This window comes from Drosophila innubila (assembly GCF_004354385.1).
Source record: "Drosophila innubila isolate TH190305 chromosome 2R unlocalized genomic scaffold, UK_Dinn_1.0 1_C_2R, whole genome shotgun sequence".
Classification (NCBI taxonomy): Eukaryota; Metazoa; Arthropoda; class Insecta; order Diptera; family Drosophilidae; genus Drosophila; species Drosophila innubila.
In genome coordinates, this window is record NW_022995374.1 from 6,362,737 (window position 1) to 6,388,533 (window position 25,797).

Sequence of the window (25,797 nt, forward strand, 5' to 3'; positions counted from 1 at the left end):
TTTTGCGTAAATATTTAAAACTGGTTGTGACGAGTTCGTCATTAGTTTTGGCTTTCAGTTTGTCGTTTGGTCAGTCACCCAATCCACACAAACTAAGGCAATTAACTCTCATCGCTCGACAAATTAGTTGTTGCTCAGAATTCCTCGAATTTCGTCTCAACACATTTGGGGGAATATGCATGAGAGTGTTATTATATACTCGTATATTCCAATATCGTGCACATAAACCAGTTTATGATTTTCTAATTTATGAAGAAGAATAATGTTGGTTTAAGTTTACTAAACTAGCAGATACCGTAGAGTGATTTCTTTAGTAACTCAGCTTATCAAATTACAATTCCTTTTAAATTTTCCGCTATAAAATTAGATGTGATAAAGTAGTTGCCTAAATAATATCAAGATAACATTAAATGTTAACGACTTAAAATGTACAATCTAAGTTTAACTTATAGCTGACAGCATTCCCGTTGCTAGACTTCTGATTGTTACAGGGTATACGAAATAACACATTTACGAGCTTTTTATGTTGATTTTTAAATTAATTTGCCTTTTGTTTGAGGTTGACACAAATCTTTACGGCATTGTCTACAAATTATGAAAATATAATAAATTATTATAATACGTTTATGGAATTTCGAACCATTTTGCTAATGTGTTGATTGGTTCAGAAGAGAACTTGAAAGTAGGCGCTTAAATACCTTAAAATACCTCAACGAAATTGGTCGAACTTTGAGCTCATCAAGTGTCATCAATATATATAAATTTATAGAAATACTTCTGACTGAATGTTTCTGTTATTTTATCAATTGCAAAACTCGCTTTAAGTCCCGGAACACATGAACATCGCAGTAAAGTCTTTATTTATAGGCAATTGCATAAGAAACTATATTTGCAAAAGCTTATCTAAAGCAATTACGAGTACCTTGCCGAATTGTTGTTGTTATTGTTATCGTTGTTTTTGTTGCAGTTGTTTTGGTTGTTGTGGTCAAGCAACGTCCTTCGCTTAGTGTACCAATTGTTGTAGTTGTAGTTGTAGTTGTTGTCGCTGACATTGAAGTGCGCTAATCAGAATGCAAAAATAAACATTAACGAACATCAAATATGCTGCAAAACGCCAACTGAAATTTTGTTAGCAGCAACAACAACAACACTAATGGCAACAAAATACGTTAACAAACATTTAATCGTGGAAACGAATTCAACTTAGAACGTGACATCATCACGCGCTCACGAACACCGCAAAGCAACAACAACAATAACAACAACAACAACAACTGCAACAACAACACCAGTAAAAGCAGATAGCGTGTGTTGTTGTGTATGTGTGAGACACTCACACACATATACACCTATACATACATTTCTACACCTATATTTTTCTTGTGTTGTGTTGTCAATTTGAAGTGAACCCTATAAATTTATGAACTGTGATATGTTGACGTAAATTGCATTTAAGTGTGTGTGTAAACTCGCTATACCCTGTAAAAATTAATATGCTTAAAAGTTGTTGTTTAAATAAAAGTTATGCAAAGGCGGAATTTGAAAAGAGATGACGTGATAAAAACAATAATAGAAAACGATATTACGTCGTTAATATCTTAATACTGATAACGTTCATAGACTCTCCAAAGATAAGCATTGTGAAAAGTCGTGTTTATAGAAACTGTTGATCTCCTGACCACATTATATTGAGTGCTTTCAAATTGTTTTAATGTCTATCAACTTTTATTTCCTAAACACATGTATTTTTCAAATGTTGTTTGACTCATTTAAAATGTGGTTTATAAATTGTTTTTAATACAGACAGAGAAGTTTTATAATTTGCTTTGATAGTTTATCAGCTGTTTTATTTGAAAAATATATGTAAAACAGGATCCCATTCATCTTTGTTATGATCAGATCTGGAGTTATGAAGTTTGGCAACACACCAAAAAAAAAAGGTTATAAAATTGCATATAATATTACAACGTTTAAACAAGATATCTATCTATGTTATGTTAGATTTATCATAAGGTAAAGAAAACATAAAATAACTAGAGAGCTATGCATATAAAACAACATCATATTTATGAGGGTTTTAAAACTGTGTAGATAGTCGAGATATGATTGATGTGCGAGGAATAAAATAGGTTATAACTTCAACTACAAATATAAATGTATAATATTTCGTTGCCTGTGATAACACACTGGTCAATACTTATGAATGAAAGAGTGGGAGATTTATGATTATTTCTGCACACTTGTTAGTGAGTCATGTGCCTTTAAGTAGAATTTAAGCTTATTCTGCGATTGTTTTTAGTCAGCAATAATTATTAATACAAATACCAATGCAGTTAATATTTAAAAACAATGTGTATAAAACACTTACACACACATACACATGAAAAAAAGAGAAAGAAATTGAGAGAGGTTGAGTTAAACGAAGGGAAGCGAGAAAAAAACTCTCTCTGACTTCTTAAATTACTCAGAGACTGACTGGAGTTCTCTCTATAGAGTTATATTTATATACTTATATCTCTCATTTTTTATTTTGCATTTTTTGTTTTGCTTTTAAGCTTCTGCTTCGCACAACGTTTTGTTGTTATTATTTATTTACCCTGCACTACAATATATCGGGTTTATTAACCGTTAAACTTCATTTACAACTATTCATGTGTACCTTAACACTCGACTTGGTATCAGTCATTGGTTGCTGAACTTTGTTTTTAATTACTTAACGCCTTGTTGTTGTTCTTCAGTCGATAGCCGCAAGTGATTAGATTGAAGTCTGAAGAAAACAAGATTGTGATTTTCCTATGATTATGAACTTAAGATCAATCTAACTCCCACGTAAAATCATTTAACATGTTTACAACTCATCAACTCAATTTAGGGGGAATAAAATTGGGGATTTTAATGTCATTATCTATAGATAGGGGCGCCTCGCGTTCCCTTTTTGGCTTATGGTCAACTTGGCGCTTATTTATAGGCCAAAGCAAAACAAGGCAACGACTTATCAGATTGTTAGCCTTATCGGACTATGAACAAAGTCAATGCCTGAGGCCCTGAGATTTATATATACATTACTATATATATATGTATATATAAACTTATCGTATATACTCGAGCACAACTCAGGCTAATTACGAGCCAAGTTAAATGAATTGTCAATTAAGTTGAATTGAATTGAAATCTTGTACAAAACAAGCTCATTAAAAGTTTAGGCCATAATTCAACGCCTACGCGATAAAATCTAGTTATAATAGCTAGATTTTCGATCATTTTCATTCAACAGTAGGCGTTAAATTTAGCATAAATTATTAAGCAATTTTGTGATTTTCGGTCGTTGATGTCGTCAGCCTGCAGTTTAGATCATATCAAAAACTTTTTGAATTATTTAACACAAAATAAAAAATTGAAAGAAAAAAAAAAACTTGGCATGAGCTTTGTTGTTGCATGAACCGATCTTAACCGACAAATTGGTATTACAATGTCTTAGATATTAATGTAAAACCTTTCTCGTTTCACATTTCCACAGACGAACGCGATGCCATTCAAAAGAAGACTTTCACAAAATGGGTTAACAAACATCTTAAAAAGGTAAGTGCATAAAAGAAAATCAAAACCAAAAAAATTGAAGAAAGAAGAAGAGAGACAAATAAAAACATCATCATCATCATCATCATCAATAATAATCATCATCACAAGTGCGTTAGTTATGCAAAAAATAGTGTTCCACATTTGAACTTTGTATCAGTTACACAAAGTTAGGAGCTTAGGATTTTTTCACTTGAAACTTTCCCTTAACAAAACTAAACTTGTTCTTTTATCTATTAATTACAAGCAGCATTGGAAATATGCCAAGGTATTAGTTTGCAATACATTCTAGAAATAATTAAAATTTAATTTTTATCGTCTTAAAAAATTCTATCAATTTACAGACTTACACAATGCTACACGTTTGTGTTACCACAAATGGTATACCCTGTTGTTCGCAGTCTGTAAGTTCAGCTCAAGCGTTCAATTGTATTTAAATGTTGTTTATTATGAGAGATCATAAAAGTTTATTTTATTATCTGTTTATTATATAATTTTTTTTTTAAATACGCAATAATATTGCATATTTTAAGGCATTTTTAGCACTTAAACAATGTTTTTATTTAGCTTTTCGTTAGATTCGTTGTTGTTTATTTCTACTAAATGCACTCGCCCACTAAAAACCAAAAAAAAAAAAAATTGGCACATGACGTTGTAAACATTTCTTAACACCTTATGCATGTCTGTAGTTTTCTTTTGACTTTAACCTTTTGAACTGAAATATAATTTCCATAGGCCAATCGACGAGTTGTGGATTTATTTGAGGATTTGCGCGATGGTCACAATTTGCTTTCACTCTTGGAGGTGCTATCTGGCGAACACCTGGTAAGTTGACACGACATTCAAATTGACACTTACCTACTTCTTCATGCGGCAACTATTTCACATATTTTTTTACAGCCACGAGAGAAGGGTAAAATGCGTTTCCACATGCTGCAGAATGCACAAATGGCGCTGGATTTTCTGCGCTACAAGAAGATCAAATTGGTCAACATACGCGCTGAGGATATTGTGGATGGTAATCCCAAGCTAACCTTGGGATTGATCTGGACAATTATATTGCATTTCCAGGTGAGTTATAAGTTACTTATTTTATTGGTTAAACGTAAATGGAGCAAGTTTTAAAGAATTGACACAAGTTTTGTAAGTGGGAATATTTAAAGTTGAACATGTTAAAAAAATGATTAAATGACTGAAAAGTTCTCATTATTTTGTATCTCGTTAAAAGTCAATTGAAAAAATGTGTTACACAAACAGTGACAGAATTTAAAGTTATTGCTAATACTTTTAATACTTAATAATTTTACTACAACTGATTGTTATTCTGCTCAATCGTTTCATTGCTTACTCAGTTTAACTGAAGCAACAGTTGAAGATGAAATTTCCGAGTTACTTTTATTATTTATTTATTGAAATGGAGCAAATATTAAATAACTGTGGGCAGCTTACCCAAATGTTGCCCAACATGGTTACAGTTTCAAAGTCATCGGACAGCGCCCACACTAAAACTATTGGGCGAACAGTTTGTGCGCTTGAAGGTGACCCTCAAATTGGCCGCCCAATTCGTGAGATCGTTCACAATATTTTTATTTATTTTTTTTGTCTGTTTCCAACAAATTCGTTTTCATTTGGGCGTCTTGTGAGTTTTTATACAGTTTTTCGTTATAGTTTCGCCATCGATTCATTGAGACAACTGCAACAGATCTTGGCTTTAACTCAGCCCACACACACACACTTACTAGTTTTATTGAGTGTGTGTGAATGTTTGTTGTTGTGATCTCTACTCCTACCCAGCAGAGCAGCTGCTATTTTTACAGCTCTCTCAGATCTGTTGACTTATTTTGGCGAATGCGGCGCTGCCTTTTAAGGCAGCCAGTTTACCTTCTCTTCAACACCACCACCACCAGCACCACCACCACCATCACCACCACAATCACCAATAAACAGCGCTTCGTTGTCTGACACACATAACCAAGTCCAAGTGGTTGCTGCTACAGTTCGTCAACTTGTTGTTGTTATTGTTGTTAGCAAGGCCGCCACAGATCAACCAAACACCTACACAGTCAAAAGTAAACTCAGCTCAATTGAATTGTGCGAATGAATGTATTTATTGGGATACGTCTATCTGAGCTAAAGATACAATTTAATTAACTTGAATGTTTCAAGTTCTGGGAAGACTAAAACAGCATGAATTTTAATAGACGTCTACTTTGTAATATCTTATTGTTAGCATAGATATTTTACAACGATGGAATAATAAGCATTCCCTTGTTTGAAAACTTTTAACTAGCTATTTTTTACTTTTTCCAAAGAAGTTATTTTTCTACACATTTCTCAACATTCAAAGCAAAAATTAGTTTAATTTAAAAGAAAATAATATTATTTTGTAAGATAATGATAATAACTGATTTTAAAGTGAATTTTCTTTTACTTTTTCAAGTAATTATTAAGTATTTAATCTTAGTTAAACTCAAATGATAACTTTGATGTCTTTCTCAAAGTAATTCCATAATCTTGAGCATATTTAAGTCAGGTTTTTAATCTACTGCCGCTTGTTATGTGAATAGTATTCATACCAGTTTTCATAAACTTTACGCTTATCTAAAAACCTTTTCAATAAACCGCAATTCCTGTTTAGTTATCGCAACTAACAAGTAAACTGGAAATCACTTGAAGCAGCTCTCAGATCACAACTCAGTTCGCTTAGTCATCGAGCGATCGATCGGTCGATCAATGGGCACATTTCCGTCTCTAAGTCTGGCTTTAAGTCAATATGTGTGTCAACAACAACTGCAGCAACAAACTAGATGCAATTTAAAACTCGGGTATTTCGTAATTTGTGACGGCGCATGCCGCATGCCGCTGTTGCAGTTGCAGTTGCAATTGCATTTAGAGGCGGCTCAACTTGATCGATGGCGCGCATAAATGCTCAATGATGCTGCCAGTCAGTCAGCCGCGGTGGCAGCGACCATGAGGCACCAACAACATGAATAACGACAACAACAACAACAATAACTGCCACACTGCGTCGCTGATTCAATTGAGGCAAAACGAATTGTAAATCACTTGGCAAATGTGAAACTCAATCGCGCGTCATTTACTGTTTATGTTATTTATTATTTCTTTCTGTCTCCATCTTCAGTCCCCCCCCCCTCTGCCTCTCCCGTTTTGACAATTGTCTGATTCCAAGGATTTATGTATATTGCGGCTACAGTTGCGGGTGTCGCGACTGTATCTCACAGTAGTGGCACTTATATATCTGTGTATCTGTATCTCAGTTGTTGTCTGATGTCATATGTTCATTTTTGTACGCAATGCAAATTTTGTGAACGCGACTTAAAAGGACATTTCAGCTTGTTGTTTATGCCTATTATACCCTATAGTCCCAAAATGGCTAAAAAAAAATATATACATATATAAGAAGGGTATCATCAAATTGTTATGACCCTGTAAAGTAACGTAAATTAACTCAGAAACAACAAGAGATTGTCATATTAAATGTGTCTTGAGAATATTGGTAATTGTGAATATTTTATCTTAAATCTTAAAAAAATATTGTAACTTCTTTTTAATTAAAATAATAAAATATTTGGTATCTTAATTATCTTATATCATACATAACTCAAACTATTCTGAGATCTATAATGCAGCTCTCGATTATTGCAAACAAATCTTCAAGTCGCATTGTCTTCAATTTTTATGGTCTTCTGCTTTGCATAAATCTGAAATAATTTAAAAATCTTGTTTGGGATTCATTTCAATTATGACACAATACCTATTTATATGGTCAATATGACAATCGCTCTTTGTGTGTATTTAATTCAATTAAATAGCGCTGCTTTTTGTAGGTCAATGTGCAAAATACAAAATACTTATTTTCAATCGGAGGCAAAGCCAATAAATTGCCAGCAATTTGCCAGCAACCCCAGCGGCATTTTGTAACGCTGCTTAGCTATAATTAAGTTATAAATTGTGCCGTAGAGCTAATCTCTATGATCTATGAAACACCCACTAGGTAAGGCTGTGATTTCTCAGAGGGGGTGAGGTTGACTCCATTGCATATCTAAGTCTATGAGTTGCCAAGTTCTGACAGTTGCCTTCGCCTTGACTTTTAGTGTTTGCCCACTTCCGTCAGTTGAAAATACTTTGGTTGTTGTTAAGCTGCTCGCTCAATTGTTTAATTTAAGCAAGAAAGAAAAAAACACAGAAAATTAATATTATAATTTATGGCTTAAACAGCTCAAAATGAGAGTGAGCGACTTGGAGATGCCTTGTAATTGTTGTGTTTGTTAACCAATTCTTCTCAAATGAAAAAAAAAAAACAAGATTTTTATTTTAAAGCAATACTTTATCAGTTCAAATAGTTAAAAAATCTTGTAAATTTGCAAAGAATAATAAAAATCATAATTAAAAACGCAATTGATCTATGCCAAGTTTGACTTTTTGCTAACCGTACTCCTTATTACACACTTACAAGTTTGCAGGGTATTCAAAAATGTTGCTAGCCAAAGGCTTTAGTCAGAAATCTGTGAAATCTGTGTCGAATTACGCTGACAAACGTTTTCATTATAAGTTGCGGCTAATTTTCCAAGCAATTTACTCATTATTCACTGCTCGTTTTGGCCAGTTGGACAGCTCAGGTGCTTTTTCTATGTATCCGACGGATACACAGATGCGGCAGTTATATTTGGGCAGATTACCATAACAAAAAAGAAGAAGAGAAATACACAACACAGATATTAAGTATTAAGCCAAGTCGCCCAGGCGTTAAGTAAGTTTAAAGAAAGTATCTGTGAAATGCAGAGCTACACCCCGAAACAGCTACAGATGTAGATATATTTCTCACGTCATCGCTTGAAATTGTGGGCCATTTGGTATTTTGATTTATTATCTATCTGTTACAATAAAGTCAGCGACAGTTGCTCACAGTAGCCTTCAATTCATTTGAAACTGAAACAATAAGTTGAGAATCATTTCTGAATACAAAAAAATAAAAAGATAAAAAAGCCCTGCTCATGACATCAGCGCAGTTCTTTAAGGTATAGATAGCTGATGACCCGCCTCGTCAAAATAAAATGTCACGTATCATAAAACAAAACGAAAGACTTCAACGCAAGCAACGAACTTGTTCGCTTCACAAAGAATTTAAACGAAAAATGCACTTATTTGTCCAAATGATGTTATTAATGACTAAATTTGTTATTGTTTGCGTGGGCTGAAAATCGAAAATCGATATGTTGATATATCTATATCTATATCTTGAACTGTATAAACATAGTCATAATATGTTGAATGCTTCGTGGTTTGCTGTGTTGCCGATTCGTTCATTAATAAATCGAATGCTAGCTTATGCACAAATATGGCTTGAATGCCTGCAAACAGGTTGGTACATTCGTTCATTTGATCATTCGATCATTTTATTCAGTCATTCACTAGACAGTAAGGCGCAACCACGCAAAAAATTCCGCATTTTCGTATGCAAATGTTAAATCTATCCATATAAGCAAAGATCAAATCGTTTGAGTACTTATTTACACGCGGCCCGAACGTGTTTCAATTCACATATAATTAATATGAATGAATTAATGAATAGAGTCCGACACTCGTACAAACAGTTCAAGTACGTAACTGAGATTGCAACACGACATACAGACAGACAGACAAACAGCCTCCTCAGTTCTAAGTAAATAATTTATAATCTATATATAATTGCTGATGAGCCCACACGCTCTCTCATTGTGACAGTAAAAGCAGTCAGGAATGTTACCCATTTGGTGTGCTGAATGACGTGCCCACACTCAAAACTCACATAACTTGTATTGAATAATGGTAAAACTGACCAAACAGCTGCTTATTTTTCATAGTTCAAATAGTTCTCAAAGTCTCGGCTCAAGTATTTTTAGGAGCAAAGCATTTATCAGGCTGAAAAGTCTTTGATTCGGGTATTTATTGAAAAATATCAGGGAACAACGCCGGAACCGATTCCGGAACCGTTAACCGAAACTAATCGTTTCATTTTTAGGACCGGAATGAAAATTCTCTGTCAAAAGCGAATACCGAAACGTTTGTACCTGTACGGTTGTGGTTAAGGAGTTGACCAACTTTCAGCTGTCATAACTTGATCAAAACTGAACCGATTTTTAAGTGGAATGTCATTTTGTTTATGATTTGAACTCTAAATTTATTCTGCATTCAAATTTTGTTTATTTAGAAAATTTGATTATTTTCGACCAAAATTTGATTTCGATGGTAAGGGTCCCCCCTTTGAAATTTCGAATATTCAAAATTTTAAATCTCTAGTTTTTACTTTTAATCTACTCCTTATATCGTAATTAGTATAAAACAACACTTTAAACTTGATTCTGAGTCCTTTCATTTTTTTTATAAAATATCATGTGAAATTGAACAAAAATTTTGACTTGTAAAGTTACTAACTCCGAAGTCTGACCAACTTCAAACTTTCATAACTTGATCAAAACTTAACCGATTTTGAAGCGGAATGTCATTTTGGTTTTGATTTGGCCTCTTTATTCATTTTGCATTCAAATATTTTTAAATTCGTTTAAAAAATTTATATATGTAATAGCTTGCAATACAGCATATGTTAGCTCTCATTTTGTCCTCATATTCTAATTTGATGTCAATATTGTGTCTCACTAAGTAAACGTTAATCACAACAGATTTGTTTTGTATCAATTACAATATGGATAGACAAGTGTTTAGGATTGTAATTGTGATGGGTCTAATTGCATTCACATTCAAATTCACACTCACATTCACATTGATCGCTACTGTTGAACGCACTTTTCCTGCTACTTTGGTGGTTGCATTTTGTTTATCCACCACAAACAACACGTTTCAAGTGCAAATACCCTGCTCAAATTACCACAAATTACATAGATAATGCACAATTTGTTTACACGCTTGCATCATATTAGTATCAATAAGTCTGTCAGCCTGGTTAAGTTGACCCGACCCCTTTTTCCTCCTCTCCATCTAGCATAAGCTGCCCATGCACGCTGTCAGCTTTATAACCTCCTCTCGGTTGCAGTGGCTAATTAGATTTGCAATTCTATTGGTAGCAAATAGCAGCCTAGCAATGACGCCCCCAAAGTCAGAACACTGAGAGAAAAACAGCAGATCAGTATAATTGAAAGCAATAACAAATTGTTGAGGTCTGAAAATTAAAATAAAAATATTTAAACTATCTTCTCCACTAAAAATGGTTTAGGTAGGTTGCAAAAAATTGTAATTATATTTTTCTTAAAATTTACGGAAGTATACAAGTTATTTTTTTGACTATAGAATCTATTTCCAATGTCTGTTGACTTTGAATGAAACGGCAAATGTATTTATTAGACAGTTATAAGAGTATGTGAATACTCGTACTCGAACTCATATTAATACCCGTTCGAGTACTTCAACATGTGCGCAGTATATACAGAGGTATTTACGAGTACTCGTGTCTCGGAACAGCTGTTGTTACTGCCTTTTAGCCATGTAGGGCAACGCTGGTTGGTTGGCCAGCATGTAACATGCTAATTAGCCCATGCTAGGAACACGTATGTATGTATTTCCCTCCCCCCCATATCGAACTGTACTTGCACTTGTGTTAGTGAGTTTGTATGTGTGTGTGTGTGGAGGGTTGTATATTAATCAAGCGTTACGGCATTTCCTCGTCTCGTATTGTAAGTGCTACATTTATAGAGATTTCAACACCCACATCGCATCAATTACACTTTCTAGACCTCGTTTGGAGCAATGCGGTGACAGTTTGTGTTACCATTTTAGATCGAAGAGTGATTTAAATATGCCTTGAATGCATTTTAATTGCCTGTCGCCTTTTTAGAATTTTCACACACTTTAGATCCCTTCAAATATGACATTTAATATTTCTAAATTAATTTTAAAACGCTGAAATAGACAAAATAGTATTGCCACTTTGGTTGGCACTTATATTGAGCACATTTTAAGTTTTAGCCATATAGAACGCGCATCCAAATTAGTTGGTCTAAATGGTCCATTCATTATTATTGTTGCCATTTCGTTGTCTTTCATCGGAATTTCCCAGCGTTTTGTAACTTCTTGTGTAACCTGTAAATTTATTGGGGTCTCTTTTCTTCTCACACTCAAACTGTTTGCCTTTCTCAGTCTTCTTTTGGGGTCAGCTCATGGATTTGGTTTTGTCTGAGCAATCTGACCAGCTGTGTAATGACTTTGTCGTGATGTGTTATGATTTTTAAATTCAAATTGCTTTGCTTAATTTAGGTTTTGGGCGAATTTCTTTGGCCAAAAAGATCCCAGTGAAGATATGGGGAAATGTCATGGGGTCAGCCAACTGATGTGGAAGTCTATTGTAATTAGTTGTTGTTTCCAGATGGTTTCCGATTACAGCCAACTTGACCCACTGTGCGACGAGTCGTCTCTGACCAAATCTTCGTCAACTTTGTTTGAATCATAGAACTTGTTGTTCTATCTGGTTTCGCCAGAGTTTGTCTTTTTGGCATTCTTATTGTTATTATGACCATTCTATGGCTTTGGCTTTTGTCTACCTTTCGGTTTGTTGTCTATTTCTGGTAACAAAGTACTTATAAACCTGACTACCTAACTGACACGATGACGCAGCTTTTGCTTGAGGTGAAGAGAAGCCAAAAACCACCGCAGAAAACATGGCAAATCTTTGGCTACCACAACAAACGACTACAACAACAGCAAGAACGTTAACTTTGAAGTTAAAGCGCCACAAACATTGTGTAATGCTGTTTTTACAGATACCCTGTAGTTCATCAAGTGCTTAAAAGGGGTGACATTCACTTGTATTTATGATTATTTCATCTCAACTAAAGGAATTCGATATCAGAGATTAAATGAAACTTAAAATATAGTTTTCTAAGGCTTATCGAATGTAACATTATGACATATTTTTAAAAGATTAGATAAAAGATATATAAATTTTTAATGTTAAAGTATTCAGACATTTAAATTAATGCAACATTTATTGCAAATATTGGGGAAAAATACGAAAAACCAAATAAATAAAATGATAGGGTGAACTCATTAATTACTTTTAATGCTTTATAATAATTTGTGTATTACAATAAAATACACATTTAAAAAATTCATTATAAGATAAGAAAATTTGAATTTAATTTGTTCTTCGCTATAATTAGAGGAAATCTGCTAGTCGTTCCATTTTCTCTAGAGCTTTCTAACTTGGTTAATGTTGCTGCTTTTCTTGGTTGTTTTTTTTTCTTGTAACCTTCACTTTGTGAGCCTGTTGTTGTTGTTGTGGTTGTTACTGTTCTGCGTTGGCAGTTGTTGTACTTGTTGTGTTGTTCTTGCGATTGCTGCGTTGGCGTAGGCGTTGGTTGCCACGGCTACCACACACACAACACACACCACATTCACTAACACACAGTTGCAGGTGTTGTTGTTGTTGTTATTACCTGTAAGCAAATGTACGTCATGTTGAATGTTGGAGAGCGCAGAGCTCGAAGTCAGCAATCCATAACGGGGTTGTCTTCTGGCAGCGACGTTGACAGCGACGTAGCACACACACACACACACATACATACACACGCACGCACAGCTGCTGTCAGCACGATCGCGATTTCAATTCCAAAATATATGTTTTTGAGCTACGCTTTTGGAACGCCAACGCCGGTCATTATAATGTGCCAATTCCATTTTGTTTCAGTTTCGGTTTCTGTTTCTGTTTCTATTCTCGCCAAGCTGACGCTAGCAGCGCCGTCGACGTCGACGTCAACGCAACAACACCTGGCGATTGCCAACACTTTAAGCGTTTTAACTTGGCCTGATCGCGTTTAGTCGTTGTCGAATCGCCGCACACATTTGTTGTTAGTGCCCCCGTCGCATGTATCTTTTCTATGTGAAGATACACATATGTAAATGTATCCACAAGTCGTATATTTATTTGTATCTAGAGCTATTACTTAAAGCTTTATTGTCGCGTGTGCATTGTTAAATGTAAGAAAGGAAATTCGTTTTTCCAGCTATAAATAAAGTGGCAAACAAACATATTAAAAGTGAAATGTGAAATAAAAGACATAAACAACAAACTCTTTTGGCATGATGTCACAGTGAATTTGAAACCAGACGCAATGATCATCATCAACATTTCAATTTCAATTTTCAATTTGGGATTTATATCTTCAATACCCCTCAATACACTTCTCCGCCTGTCTCATCAATAGTCTATTAATGCGCTTGCAATCGTTAAATTTGATTTATTAAATGCCGCCTTTTTATCAATTGATTTCAATCTCAAAAAAACGCCGTTTTTTGTTGCTGCTGCTGTTGTTGTTGTTGTTGTTGCTGCTGCAATTGAACTCAATTTTGTTTCAATTAATTTTTTATGACGAGTTCATTTAAACGACTCTCAAGTTTGTACAGCGTGCTGTGTGTGTGTGTGTGTGTGTGTGGAGTATGTTTGTTTGACCAACAGATGCAATAAAAATCTTGCTGTAAACACTCTACACACTCGTATAATAATAATGACGTGCTCAGGCATATGATTCCCATTTTTCGTAATTCGTACGCTGAGAAAAGTAAAGAACCTTAATTGAATTGTAAACAAATTTCTTGGTTATAATCAAAAATATTTACTGCATTTTTAACTTAATTTTTCGAATATTTGCGCTTCCTTACTCGTTAGTATCTGGAAGTTTTTGTAAAATGTACACTGAAAATAGTTAAGAAATTTAATGCAATAGCCAAGAGATTTTACACAATTACAAAATACTGTTTCAACTAAATTTCGTTAGATTTTTGTAATAATAAATATCGGCTAGTATATTAGTTGTTTCTCACAGTGTAGCAATTTTGCTTTGGTCTCTTTTAAGTTCTGGTTCAGCGCCTGCAACAAATAAACTAAAAAAAATATTGCGAAAAATTTATAATAATATTTTCTGTTGTCACTATTACTTTTTCCCCTCTTCTTTATGCATTAAAAATTTGAATTTATGTCTCGAGACTCTATAAAACAGAAATGTCGAAACAATGCAAATTGGGCAAATAGATTTATCTAAAAGCAACTCTTAGAGATGTCGTCGACTTCAAACAGTAGCCAGCCACCGAAATAGGCAACAGCCAGAATTGCCAGATGCTGCTGGTGGTGTTGTGGTTGTTGTGGTTGTTGTTGTGGTGCTGTTCGTTTCAAAGCCATTCCAAATGTCAAGCCATTAACGCCTCTTAGTGTCGCCTCCGCAGACACTTAAAGCCAAGTCTTTCAGTCAAGTCGGCATTTGTTTTTGTTTTTTCATTAATGTTGCAATTAGCATTTTTTGCGTGTGTTGTTGTTGCTGTTGCTGCTGTTGCTGTTGATGTTGTGGTTGTGTGTGGAGGATCTGGTGACCGCCATGTCACGCATCTGGTGCTGCGCAGGCGTCACCTTTCAATGATACCATATGCTTTTCGGGTGGGCGCACATTTTGGCCATGCCCGCCTTAAAACCACTTTACTTCACTTGTTGTCATTATTATAACAATTGTTGTTGTGTTTTTTTTGTTTTGCTTGATCTTGAAGTTGTAAAAATTATTTATGAATATGTTGCTGTCTTGTTATCATAGCAAGCAAAGCGTTTAAATAAATAAAGCAATAAAAGCGTAAAAAATAAATTAATTAATGAAAATTTTTATTAATGTCTAAATAACTATTATAAAAATTAAAATGTAAATAAACAAATAATACTTGTTATAGATAAAAATGTATAGTAAATAAATAATATTTACTATTGACAAAAATTAAAAATAAATAAATAAAATTTAGCTTTATAATATAGTTAAATAATAAAGAAATCTAAAGAATGCTCATTCCAACAGTGAGCGCTTTGTGGAACGGTCTACACAGAGTTTCATTCCACAATGTTCCCATGCAAAAAATTTGTAGAAACTACAATTAGCTTTGTTGTTGTTATTCTTGTAGTGGTTTGAGCCCCATGGCGATGTTGAGCCGTGCACATGAACTTTTAGTTATGGTGGTTTTTTTCTTTTAAATTTTTTGTTAAAAAAAGAGAAGATATATATAAAAGAAATAATTAATTTGGCGTGACGAATGCTAAATACACTTTCTAAGTAATTCTATGGCATGTACTATGCTATAAAGGAAATGATTTATGGCGGTTTGAATTAATAAAATTAGGTTAATTCACTAAAATCTGCTAAATATTAGCACTGACCAAATAACCTATAGAGAAGTCTATAGTGCAAAAGAACCTGTTCTTTTTTCAAGTTCCATAGAAAATTACACCGGTACACTCTATGTCTGGGGACATTTTCGTTGTATGAAATGACTTCTCTTTAGGTTATTTACTTAGTGATATTACATTATATCATAATATTTATTGGTATGATATTTAGATAGACTAGATCTTCTGTTTCTCAGCAAATCCTCTGTTAGGGTATTAAAAAGCCGCCAAAGACAGCTGGACAGTTAGGCTGGTTGGTTGAATGGATAATTATGTGTACGTACAACACATAAATAATTCGCTCATCATCAACAACAACAGCAACAACAACAACAACAATAACAATGCGACCCCCCTCTGTGGGTGCCTTGCTGTTGAGGGGCAGTGTCTAGGGCAAACAGAACAAGACATCCGGTGCTGCTGCCGGTGTTTGGGGCCTATGGTAGAGAGCCGGCTTTTGACTTAATTAAACGCAAATTGCGGTGCCGGCAACTCGAATTGTCTGTGAACACGAAAAGTGCTGGCGTTGGTGGTTTTCAAACAATTAAAATCATTTCGAAATCACGCACAAAAATAGCAAAATTACGAATCGAGCAAAAGAGAGAGAGAGAGAAAAAATCAAAGACAACGAAACGAACAAAATATAACGAAACGCGAAACAAAGTGAAAACGAAACGATAAAATCAACAAACAAAAATCAACGATAGCGATAACGATAACGATAGATCAAAGCTGGCTGCCATATAGAAAGGATGCACTCCAGCACCAGCTCCCAGTCGACCCTGAAGCGAACTCAGCAGCTCGTGCGGCAGGCAAATGGTGGACAACCCTATGTCAGCAGTGGGAGTGAGGTGGTGCACAGTTCACGTGGACCGGCGATAACGACCAATATCGATGATTCTAGTCTGCGCTATCGCCACGAAACGAAACGGGAACGAACCGTTGAGGCTGTCATCACGGATTATCCGGGTGTGGCACCACACGGTAGCGTTCCACACGAGCGCACCAACTTTGAGCGAACTGTAACGTTCCAGGATGCCATTGGGGATGTGGTCGGTGGCAGACGGCCATCGGATAACAGTCGCGCTTTGGTGCCCTCAAGCGGTCCGCTTGCCTCCAGCAGCAGCAGCAGCAGCTATCAACAGGTGACGCGTAACAAGCGCATCTCCACCGAGGTGCTCGGCTCGAGTGTGGAAAGCACAAAGACATCGCAACGGGCTCCCAATGGCCATCGACGTGTGACCACACACATTGTGCGCAAGGTGACCACGTTGAGTCGCGCCGAGGAGAATCAGCAGCCTGCTGAGGATCTCTTGCCGCCCGCCAAGATGATACGCAGCTCGGAGCTGGAGTATCGACGCGCCTTGCCGCCGGCCATTGAGTCGAGCACGCAGCGCAGAGAGGTAAAACAGAGAAAAGGAAGGAGGAATTAGAGAGGAACGATTGGAATCTTAAGATGACCATTCTTAGCAAGTTGCTTAAACTTAATCATTAAGATCAGGGAATATAACCGAAACAAATATAGGTTACGGTTTCGATTCCGGCAAAAGCCACTATTTCTTTTTTTTTCTCTCGGTTTCAGTATCAGTACCGGTACATAACGGTACAGCAAAATCAATTTTGAAACGTTTTAAAATGTTACGATGTGGTTTTATAATATATATGACATCGAAATAAATCGCTAGACCTATGGAAAATTGAATGATAGATGGCTTAGAATCGAAAAAATATCAAATTTTCTGGATGATAAAAATTTAAAAGCAGAATGAATTTAGAGTCCAAATCATGATCAAAATGACATTCCGCTTGAAAATCGGTTAATTTTTGATGAAGTTATGAGGGATCAAAGTTTTTGAAAAAACGTCAAGGGGTAGGTATGGAAAATTGGATAATGGATGGCTTAGAATCGAAAAAATATCAAATTTTCTAGATGATAAAAATTTAAAAGCAGAATCAATTTAGAGGCCAAATCATGATCAAAATGACATTCCGCTTGAAAATCGGTTAATTTTGATGAAGTTATGAGGATCAAAGTTTTGAAAAACGTCAAGGGTAGGTATGGAAAATTGGATTATGGATGGCTTAGAATCGAAAAAATATCAAATTTTCTGGATGATAAAAATTTAAAAGCAGAATGAATTTAGAGGCCAAATCATGATCAAAATGACATTCCGCTTGAAAATCGGTTAATTTTTGATGAAGTTATGAGGGATCAAAGTTTTTGAAAAAATGTCAAGGGGTAGGTATGGAAAATTGGATGTTATATGGCTTAGAATCGAAAAAATATCAAATTTTCTAGATGATAAAAATTTAAATGCAGAATCAATTTAGAGGCCAAATAATGATCAAAATGACATTCCGCTTGAAAATCGGTTAATTTTTGATGAAGTTATGAGGATCAAAGTTTTGAAAAAACGTCAAGGGTAGGTATGGAAAATTGGATAATGGATGGCTTAGAATCGAAAAAATATCAAATTTTCTAGATGATAAAAATTTAAAAGCAGAATCAATTTAGAGGCCAAATCATGATCAAAATGACATTCCGCTTGAAAATCGGTTAATTTTTGATGAAGTTATGAGGGATCAAAGTTTTTGAAAAAACGTCAAGGGGTAGGTATGGAAAATTGGATTATGGATGGCTTAGAATCGAAAAAATATCAAATTTTCTGGATGATAAAAATTTAAAAGCAGAATGAATTTAGAGGCCAAATCATGATCAAAATGACATTCCGCTTGAAAATCGGTTAATTTTTGATGAAGTTATGAGGGATCAAAGTTTTTGAAAAAACGTCAAGGGGTAGGTATGGAAAATTGGATAATGGATGGCTTAGAATCGAAAAAATATCAAATTTTCTAGATGATAAAAATTTAAATGCAGAATCAATTTAAAGGCCAAATAATGATCAAAATGATATTCCGCTTGAAAATCGGTTAATTTTTGATGAAGTTATGAGGGATCAAAGTTTTTAAAAAAATGTCAAGGGGTAGGTATGGAAAATTGGATTATGGATGGCTTCGAATCGAAAAAATATCAAATTTTCTAGATGAAAGAAATTTAAATGCAGAATCAATTTTATGGCCAAATAATGATCAAAATGACATTCCGCTTGAAAATCGGTTAATTTTTGATGAAGTTATGAGAGATCAAAGTTTTTGAAAAAATGTCAAGGGGTAGGTATGGAAAATTGGATTATGGATGGCTTAGAATCGAAAAAATATAAAATTTTCTAGATGATAAAAATTTAAATGCAGAATCAATTTAGAGGCCAAATCATGATCAAAATGACATTCCGCTTGAAAATCGGTTAATTTTTGATGAAGTTATAACAGTTGGAAGTTGGTTAACTCTTTCAGCTAGCAGAAGAATTGTAAAAGCTAACTTGCTCTATTTATGTACAGTTGAATATCAATAACTATAGCAATTAGAAAGAATTAACCTAACAATACCCATTCTCTTTCTGCTTGTCTAGATCTCCGATATTGTTGTGGGCAAAGAGGACAACGTATCTGCTCGCGAGGCTCTGCTGCGCTGGGCACGCCGCTCGACAGCTCGGTATCCGGGTGTGCGTGTCAATGATTTTACATCATCGTGGCGCGATGGTTTGGCCTTCTCGGCTTTGGTGCATCGCAACCGACCGGACTTGCTTGACTGGCGAAAGGCAAGGAACGATCGGCCGCGCGATCGCCTCGAGACGGCATTCCATATTGTGGAGAAGGAGTACGGAGTAACACGTCTATTGGATCCCGAGGGTGAGTTAATAACTTGAACTTCTAATTGAATGATTTACTGAAGTTACAATTTTTTATTATAGATGTGGATACTAATGAGCCGGATGAGAAATCACTGATCACGTACATTTCATCGCTGTACGATGTTTTCCCGGAGCCACCGTCGATTCATCCACTGTTCGACATGGATTCACAACGACGCGTTCATGAATATCGCGATTTGGCACAACAGTTCATCTATTGGTGCCGCGAGAAGACCGCCTATTTGCAGGAGCGTTCGTTCCCGCCCACATTGATTGAGATGAAGCGTCTTCTGAGCGATCTTCAGCGTTTCCGCAGTGAGGAAGTCAGCGCACGCAAACGTGAAAAGTCCAAGCTTATACAGATCTACAAGGAGCTGGAGCGTTACTTCGAAACGGTCGGTGAGGTTGATGTGGAGGCTGATCTGCGACCGGATGCGATTGAGAAGGCCTGGTATCGCATGAATACGGCCTTGCAGGATCGCGAGGTTATTCTACAGCAGGAGATTGAACGCTTGGAGCGTCTACAGCGACTGGCCGATAAGGTGCAGCGTGAGATTAAGCATGTCGATCATAAGTTGACGGATCTGGAGACACGCATCAGTGAGGAGGGTCGTCGCATTGAGCGACTGCATCCCGTGGATGCCAAGAGCATTGTGGAGGCTCTGGAAACTGAGATCAGGCATCTGGAGGAGCCAATACAGGATATGAACCAGGACTGCCATGTGCTCAACGAGGGACGCTATCCCCATGTGAGCGAACTGCACAAGAAGGTCAACAAATTGCACCAACGATGGGCTCAATTGCGCACCAATTTCCATACGAACCTGGTACAGAAACTGTCCGGTTTAAAGTTTCCCGTCCATGAGACGACCGTGACGCGTCAAACGCGCATGGTGGTCGAATCCCGGCAGATTGATACCAATCCCCATTTCCGTGATCTGCAGGAGCACATCGAATGGTGTCAGAACAAATTGGTAAGCTTTAAATACCACTTCAAGATTGATCCAATCTAATTATATATTATTTTAATTGTAGAAACAATTGCTTGCCGCAGACTATGGCAGTGATCTGCCATCGGTCAAGGAGGAACTGGATCGTCAACAGCATGAGCACAAGATCATCGATCAGTTCCATTCCAAAATACTCAACGATGAGCGTCAACAGACCAAGTTCTCTGGCGATGAGCTGAATCTGTATCAGCAGCGACTCAATCAACTGCAAAAGGTCTATGCCGAATTGCTTAGCACTTCGACAAAGCGTCTATCCGATCTGGACTCATTGCAACACTTCTTGAAGCATGCCTCTGACGAACTGCAGTGGCTCAACGAGAAGGAGCAGGTGGAAATCACACGCGACTGGGCGGACAAACAACTCGATCTGCCCTCTGTGCACAGATACTATGAGGTAAGCTAATGCCATATAATAATTTTCGATATCTAGAGATCTAGTGCTAGTTTTCATATACTTTGTGTTGTGCTTTATCCTCATTACAAGCGTGCATTTGGTAATGGCGACGAGGTAAGATTGGTAACCAAAAGATTCCTTGCCAATAAATGGGAACAACTTTCAAATTAAAGCTTCTAACCAAGTGCACTCTCTGCTTGCCAATTTAAATATATAGAACCTACTAATAATACTTTCAATTTATAGAACCTGATGTCCGAACTGGAGAAGCGTGAGATGCATTTTGCAACTATTCTGGATCGTGGAGAGGCTTTGCTCAATCAACAGCATCCGGCCTCGAAGTGCATTGAGGCCCATCTGACGGCCTTGCAACAGCAATGGGCGTGGCTCTTGCAGCTGACACTCTGCCTGGAGGTGCATTTGAAGCATTCAACGGAATATCATCAGTTCTTTGCTGAGATCAAGGATGCCGAGCAATGGCTAACGAAACGCGATGAAATACTCAATAGCAAGTACTCACAATCCGATTTTGGTTTGGATCAGGGCGAGGCCTTGTTGCGTGGCATGCAGGATCTGCGGGAGGAGCTAAATGCCTTTGGAGAAACCGTTGCCACGTTGCAACGTCGTGCCCAGACCATTGTGCCCTTAAACAAACGCCGTCAACCGGTTAATCGTCAGGGTCCAGTGCAGGCAATATGCGCCTACAAGCAACAGGGTCAACTGCAGATTGAGAAAGGTGAAACGGTCACACTGTTGGACAATTCGGGACGCGTCAAGTGGCGTGTACGCACGGCCAAGGGTCAGGAGGGTTCCATACCCGGTGCCTGTCTCCTGTTGCCGCCTCCCGATCAGGAGGCCATCGATGCTGCTGAGCGTCTGAAGCGCTTATTCGATCGCTCCGTCGCATTGTGGCAGAAGAAGCATCTGCGTCTGCGTCAGAATATGATATTTGCCACCATACGTGTCGTCAAGGGCTGGGATTTCGATCAGTTCCTGGCCATGGGACCCGAACAGCGTACGGCAATTCGACGTGCCTTGAACGACGATGCGGATAAATTGTTAAGCGAGGGCGATCCAAATGATCCGCAACTGCGACGATTACGCCGTGAAATGGACGAGGTCAATCGACTGTTCGATGAGTTTGAGAAGCGCGCCCGAGCCGAAGGTGAGTGTGTGTCTGTGTGTGTGTGTGTACGGGTGTGTGGGTGAAGAACATAACCATAACGATAACCATGGTTCTAAAGGAAGTGGGCGTTGATTTGGTCGCGATTCAATTGGTGGCCTTTTGCCAGCTGTCAGCCAATTAAGCATTTAATTGAATTGAATTTAATGATCACTCAAGTTGCGCCAACCAGGAAGATCAACTTAGTCTCGAGTTTAAATTCGAACGCAACAGAACTGACAGCAAAAAAAGAAAAGAAAATGAAGAAGCTATTCGCGGGTGCCAAGACACGCGGTAGAGATCTTTTTCCTCCTTCAGCTACATTTTCAATGAGAACTAACACTCTCTTTCTTCCTTTTGCAGAGGAGAGCAAACAGGCGAGTCGCATCTTTACCGAGGAATGCATTGCGATCAAGAGTAAACTGGAGGATATGGCCAGAGAGTTGGATCAGATTATATTGGCGCCATTGCCACGTGATCTGGACTCGCTGGAGCATGTGCTCGAGATTCATGCTGATTATGAGCGTCGTCTTCAGCTGCTCGAACCGGAGTTGAAGCATTTGCAGGAAACCTTCCGTACAATTGCGCTGAAGACGCCAGTTCTCAAGAAATCGCTAGATAATCTAATGGAGCTGTGGAAGGAGCTGAATACGCAGAGTGGCCTGCATAAGGATCGCTTGAAGCTGCTCGAAGCCTCACTGGCCGGCCTCGAGGACAACGAGCATGTCATATCCGAGCTGGAGAACGAACTGGCCAAGCATCAGGATCTACCCTCAACTGCCGAGGGTCTACAGCAGGTGTTCAAGCAATTGACCCACATGCAGGACATCATCACACAGCAACAGCCGCAAATGGACAAGATGAACGATGCCGCCGATCAACTGGGACGCATGGGCGTACCCACAAAGGTGCTAAGCGATCTGAAGCGTCTGCACTCGAATGTGGAGCGTCTAAATACGCGCTGGAGTGCGGTCTGCAATCAATTGGGCGAAAGGTATGAGTTTTAAATGAGCATAATATATACAGCCTCTTTTCATTTAAATAGGAACAAAGTTGTTAAACTATTAAATTTGCATCTGTTTCATCTATAAATATATGATAAAGTAGTGCAATTTTAACAGCATTTGCTAATACAAAATACACGATCTATAAATTTAGTTGAGATATCTTAAGAAAAAAAAAACATTTTTCCTACTAAAAGTTAATTCTCGAACGATCGTTAACCTAGTAATCAGATTCTCCTTTCAATAAGTTCTACAAGTATATACAATGACAAGATATAAGCATTTAAATTTCAATTATGATTTCTTAAAAACTAGAAATATGTTTATTATATTAAAAGCATTAATCGTGTCATATTTTTATGTATATATATAAATATTCACCTGTATGAGATGCTCGCTTCATTAGCTAGCACCTAACATCAGTTTCTACCTGCGTTTATGGCTTTATTTAATACCGTTATTCACACCAACCATTTGCAGAATGCGCTCATGCGAGACAGCAATTGGCCTGATGAAGAATCTCCAATCGAGCGTGCAAGTCGAGGAATCATGGGTGGATGGCACTACGGAACGTTTATCGGCCATGCCCACAGCGACTTCAGCTTACGAATTAGACGTGAGTAATGCACATCTGTATATATACATAGTTATATCTTTGATTTGATTATTATCATTTGATTTATAATTTTTTTTTTTATGAGATTTAGAGATTTATATCCCACCCTTGTATAGTTTCAATTGAGCGCATTTCAGACCCAATTTAAAGCAAACACAAAGTATATATATTTATATACATAAGTTTTATATATTATCTGATTTGTACAGTAAAATCGAAAGCGTAGTATTTGTGCTCCCGTTCCAAACGTCCCCCCGTCTCCAATCTGCCCAAAGTAGCTTTGCAAAATAATTTATTATTTTTGGTCCAAAAAAACTTGGTGTCGGACATGTTTTAAATGTCATTAATGTGTGTGTGTGAATATATATATTTAAATTTAAATATATATATTTTATATTAGTTAAATTGTTAACTGTTCCTCCCTCAACTGTCCCGTACCTGTAAAGTCCGTAGTTCTTGTTTAATATCAAATATAAACGTAGTAAGGTGCCAGTTGCCAGGCATCTACACACCCAACACACATAAATTACTGTATTTATATATATATATTTAAATATGTATATGTACTATCTCTGTAACGTCCCCCTACACACCTGTAAATCTCAACATATTTGTGTCCCAGTATTTTATTACATTATAATTTTATGTTTTTGTAGATTTGTTTTTTCTAGTTTCCTAAGTTGCACCAACATATATATTTATCACCCTTTATCACCGATATCACATTATCATATGTAGTATTATATGTATTTGTAGTTGAAAACTAATTGTATATGTATTTTTGTCTAATTTCTTGTACTTTCACCCCACAAACAAATGAAATATTTCACAAATTATCAACAAATCACACTCTATAAAAAAAAAAAACAAAACACGAAACACAATCAACAAAATAAAAACCCAATCAATCAATTAAAAATAAAAACGAAAAAATGCTTAAAAAACAAATCAAATTCTATTGCCCATAAAAATGCTACCAAACTCCCCTCGCAAAAATATATAAACAGAAACTGCTCGGAGCTGCAATTGAACGAAAACCAAAAATCGAAAATGTCAACGTGGCTGGAGGACGACTCATTCGCGAAGCTAAGGTAAAAATTTGTATGCCTGTTAAAAGTATGGTTGAATTAAATAGACGCTTGGCATAGGGCAGAATCTCTAGTATTAGCAAAGGTACTTGAGGTTCGAGATTATTTCTCATATTAAGAATATCAAATTTAAGATCAACTTTAAGACTGCCTCTAAAATAAAATTTACTAGCAAAGAAAAGGAGTTAAAGTAATGCTTTCTAATTACTTTCTTGGATACATTTTTGAATACATTACACTTAGCAGAAAATGTTTACCTCTCATTACTTATTTGGATCTTATGAAATTCGAATTGTGACGTTAAATATTTTAGATAAGCAAACCAAAAATAAAGTTAGATTTTAAATATACTTTTGTACAGTTTAAATATACATTTAGTGTGCTTAAAAATAATACCAAAGCGAAAAGATCTCCAAAGTACCTCAGAATAGAATAAAACTGAAATCTTAATTTAGAAATGGAATTGATTTAATAGCGAATACTTAGAACTTCTTAGCTTATACAGTATTTTTGCTGATCTAAAGAATCGTAGTCCATGCCAATCACCTAAACTCTCTTTGTATGCCTGTGTGTGTGTGTGTGATTGTGAAACTTTTCGATAAAATATCGATGAAATGTTGAGAGTATTTCAAGCTCAAATTCCTCTAGCTATTTTCTATTCACTCTTTAAGTCTTGCTATCTCTGTCTATATACACTTTAAACACTATATTTATTGCTTTTTACAACAACCGAAAACAACAACTATGAAATTGTGTTACAATTTCGGAGTTCATTTTATGTTGAGCTCAAGACTTACGAGTAGTTAAAAAATGTTTTGGGTACAAGGTGCGTTAATAACACAACAACAACCAAATAAAACTGACAACCAACAACCAACAAAATATTGACCAACACAACAACAACTTACACAACAAACAAAAAAACAATTAAAAAGCAATTGTAATCAACGTAATTTCTCGTATTGATTAATCAATGAAATAAAAAGCACT

General features: G+C 36.3%; 1 protein-coding gene across 21 annotated transcripts in view; it reads left to right on the forward strand.

Annotated features, from left to right (window-relative positions):
- LOC117784596 (microtubule-actin cross-linking factor 1) overlaps nucleotides 1-25,797 on the forward strand; it is an 89,649-nt gene that overhangs the window by 24,595 nt on the left and 39,257 nt on the right. For 12 of the 21 annotated variants that reach the window (XM_034622379.1, XM_034622365.1, XM_034622366.1 and 9 more), the window contains 10 exons: nucleotides 3,518-3,579; nucleotides 4,312-4,401; nucleotides 4,477-4,647; nucleotides 19,252-19,531; nucleotides 19,594-20,507; nucleotides 20,569-20,937; nucleotides 21,184-22,102; nucleotides 22,463-23,093; nucleotides 23,584-23,719; nucleotides 24,727-24,810. In XM_034622379.1, the coding sequence (XP_034478270.1) occupies nucleotides 3,518-3,579; nucleotides 4,312-4,401; nucleotides 4,477-4,647; nucleotides 19,252-19,531; nucleotides 19,594-20,507; nucleotides 20,569-20,937; nucleotides 21,184-22,102; nucleotides 22,463-23,093; nucleotides 23,584-23,719; nucleotides 24,727-24,810 (3,656 nt within the window). Of the gene's footprint in view, nucleotides 1-3,517; nucleotides 3,580-3,924; nucleotides 3,981-4,311; nucleotides 4,402-4,476; nucleotides 4,648-16,412; nucleotides 17,185-19,251; nucleotides 19,532-19,593; nucleotides 20,508-20,568; nucleotides 20,938-21,183; nucleotides 22,103-22,462; nucleotides 23,094-23,583; nucleotides 23,720-24,726; nucleotides 24,811-25,797 lie in introns of those variants that run through there. The other 9 variants (XM_034622372.1, XM_034622377.1, XM_034622383.1 and 6 more) reach the window with 4 other exon arrangements.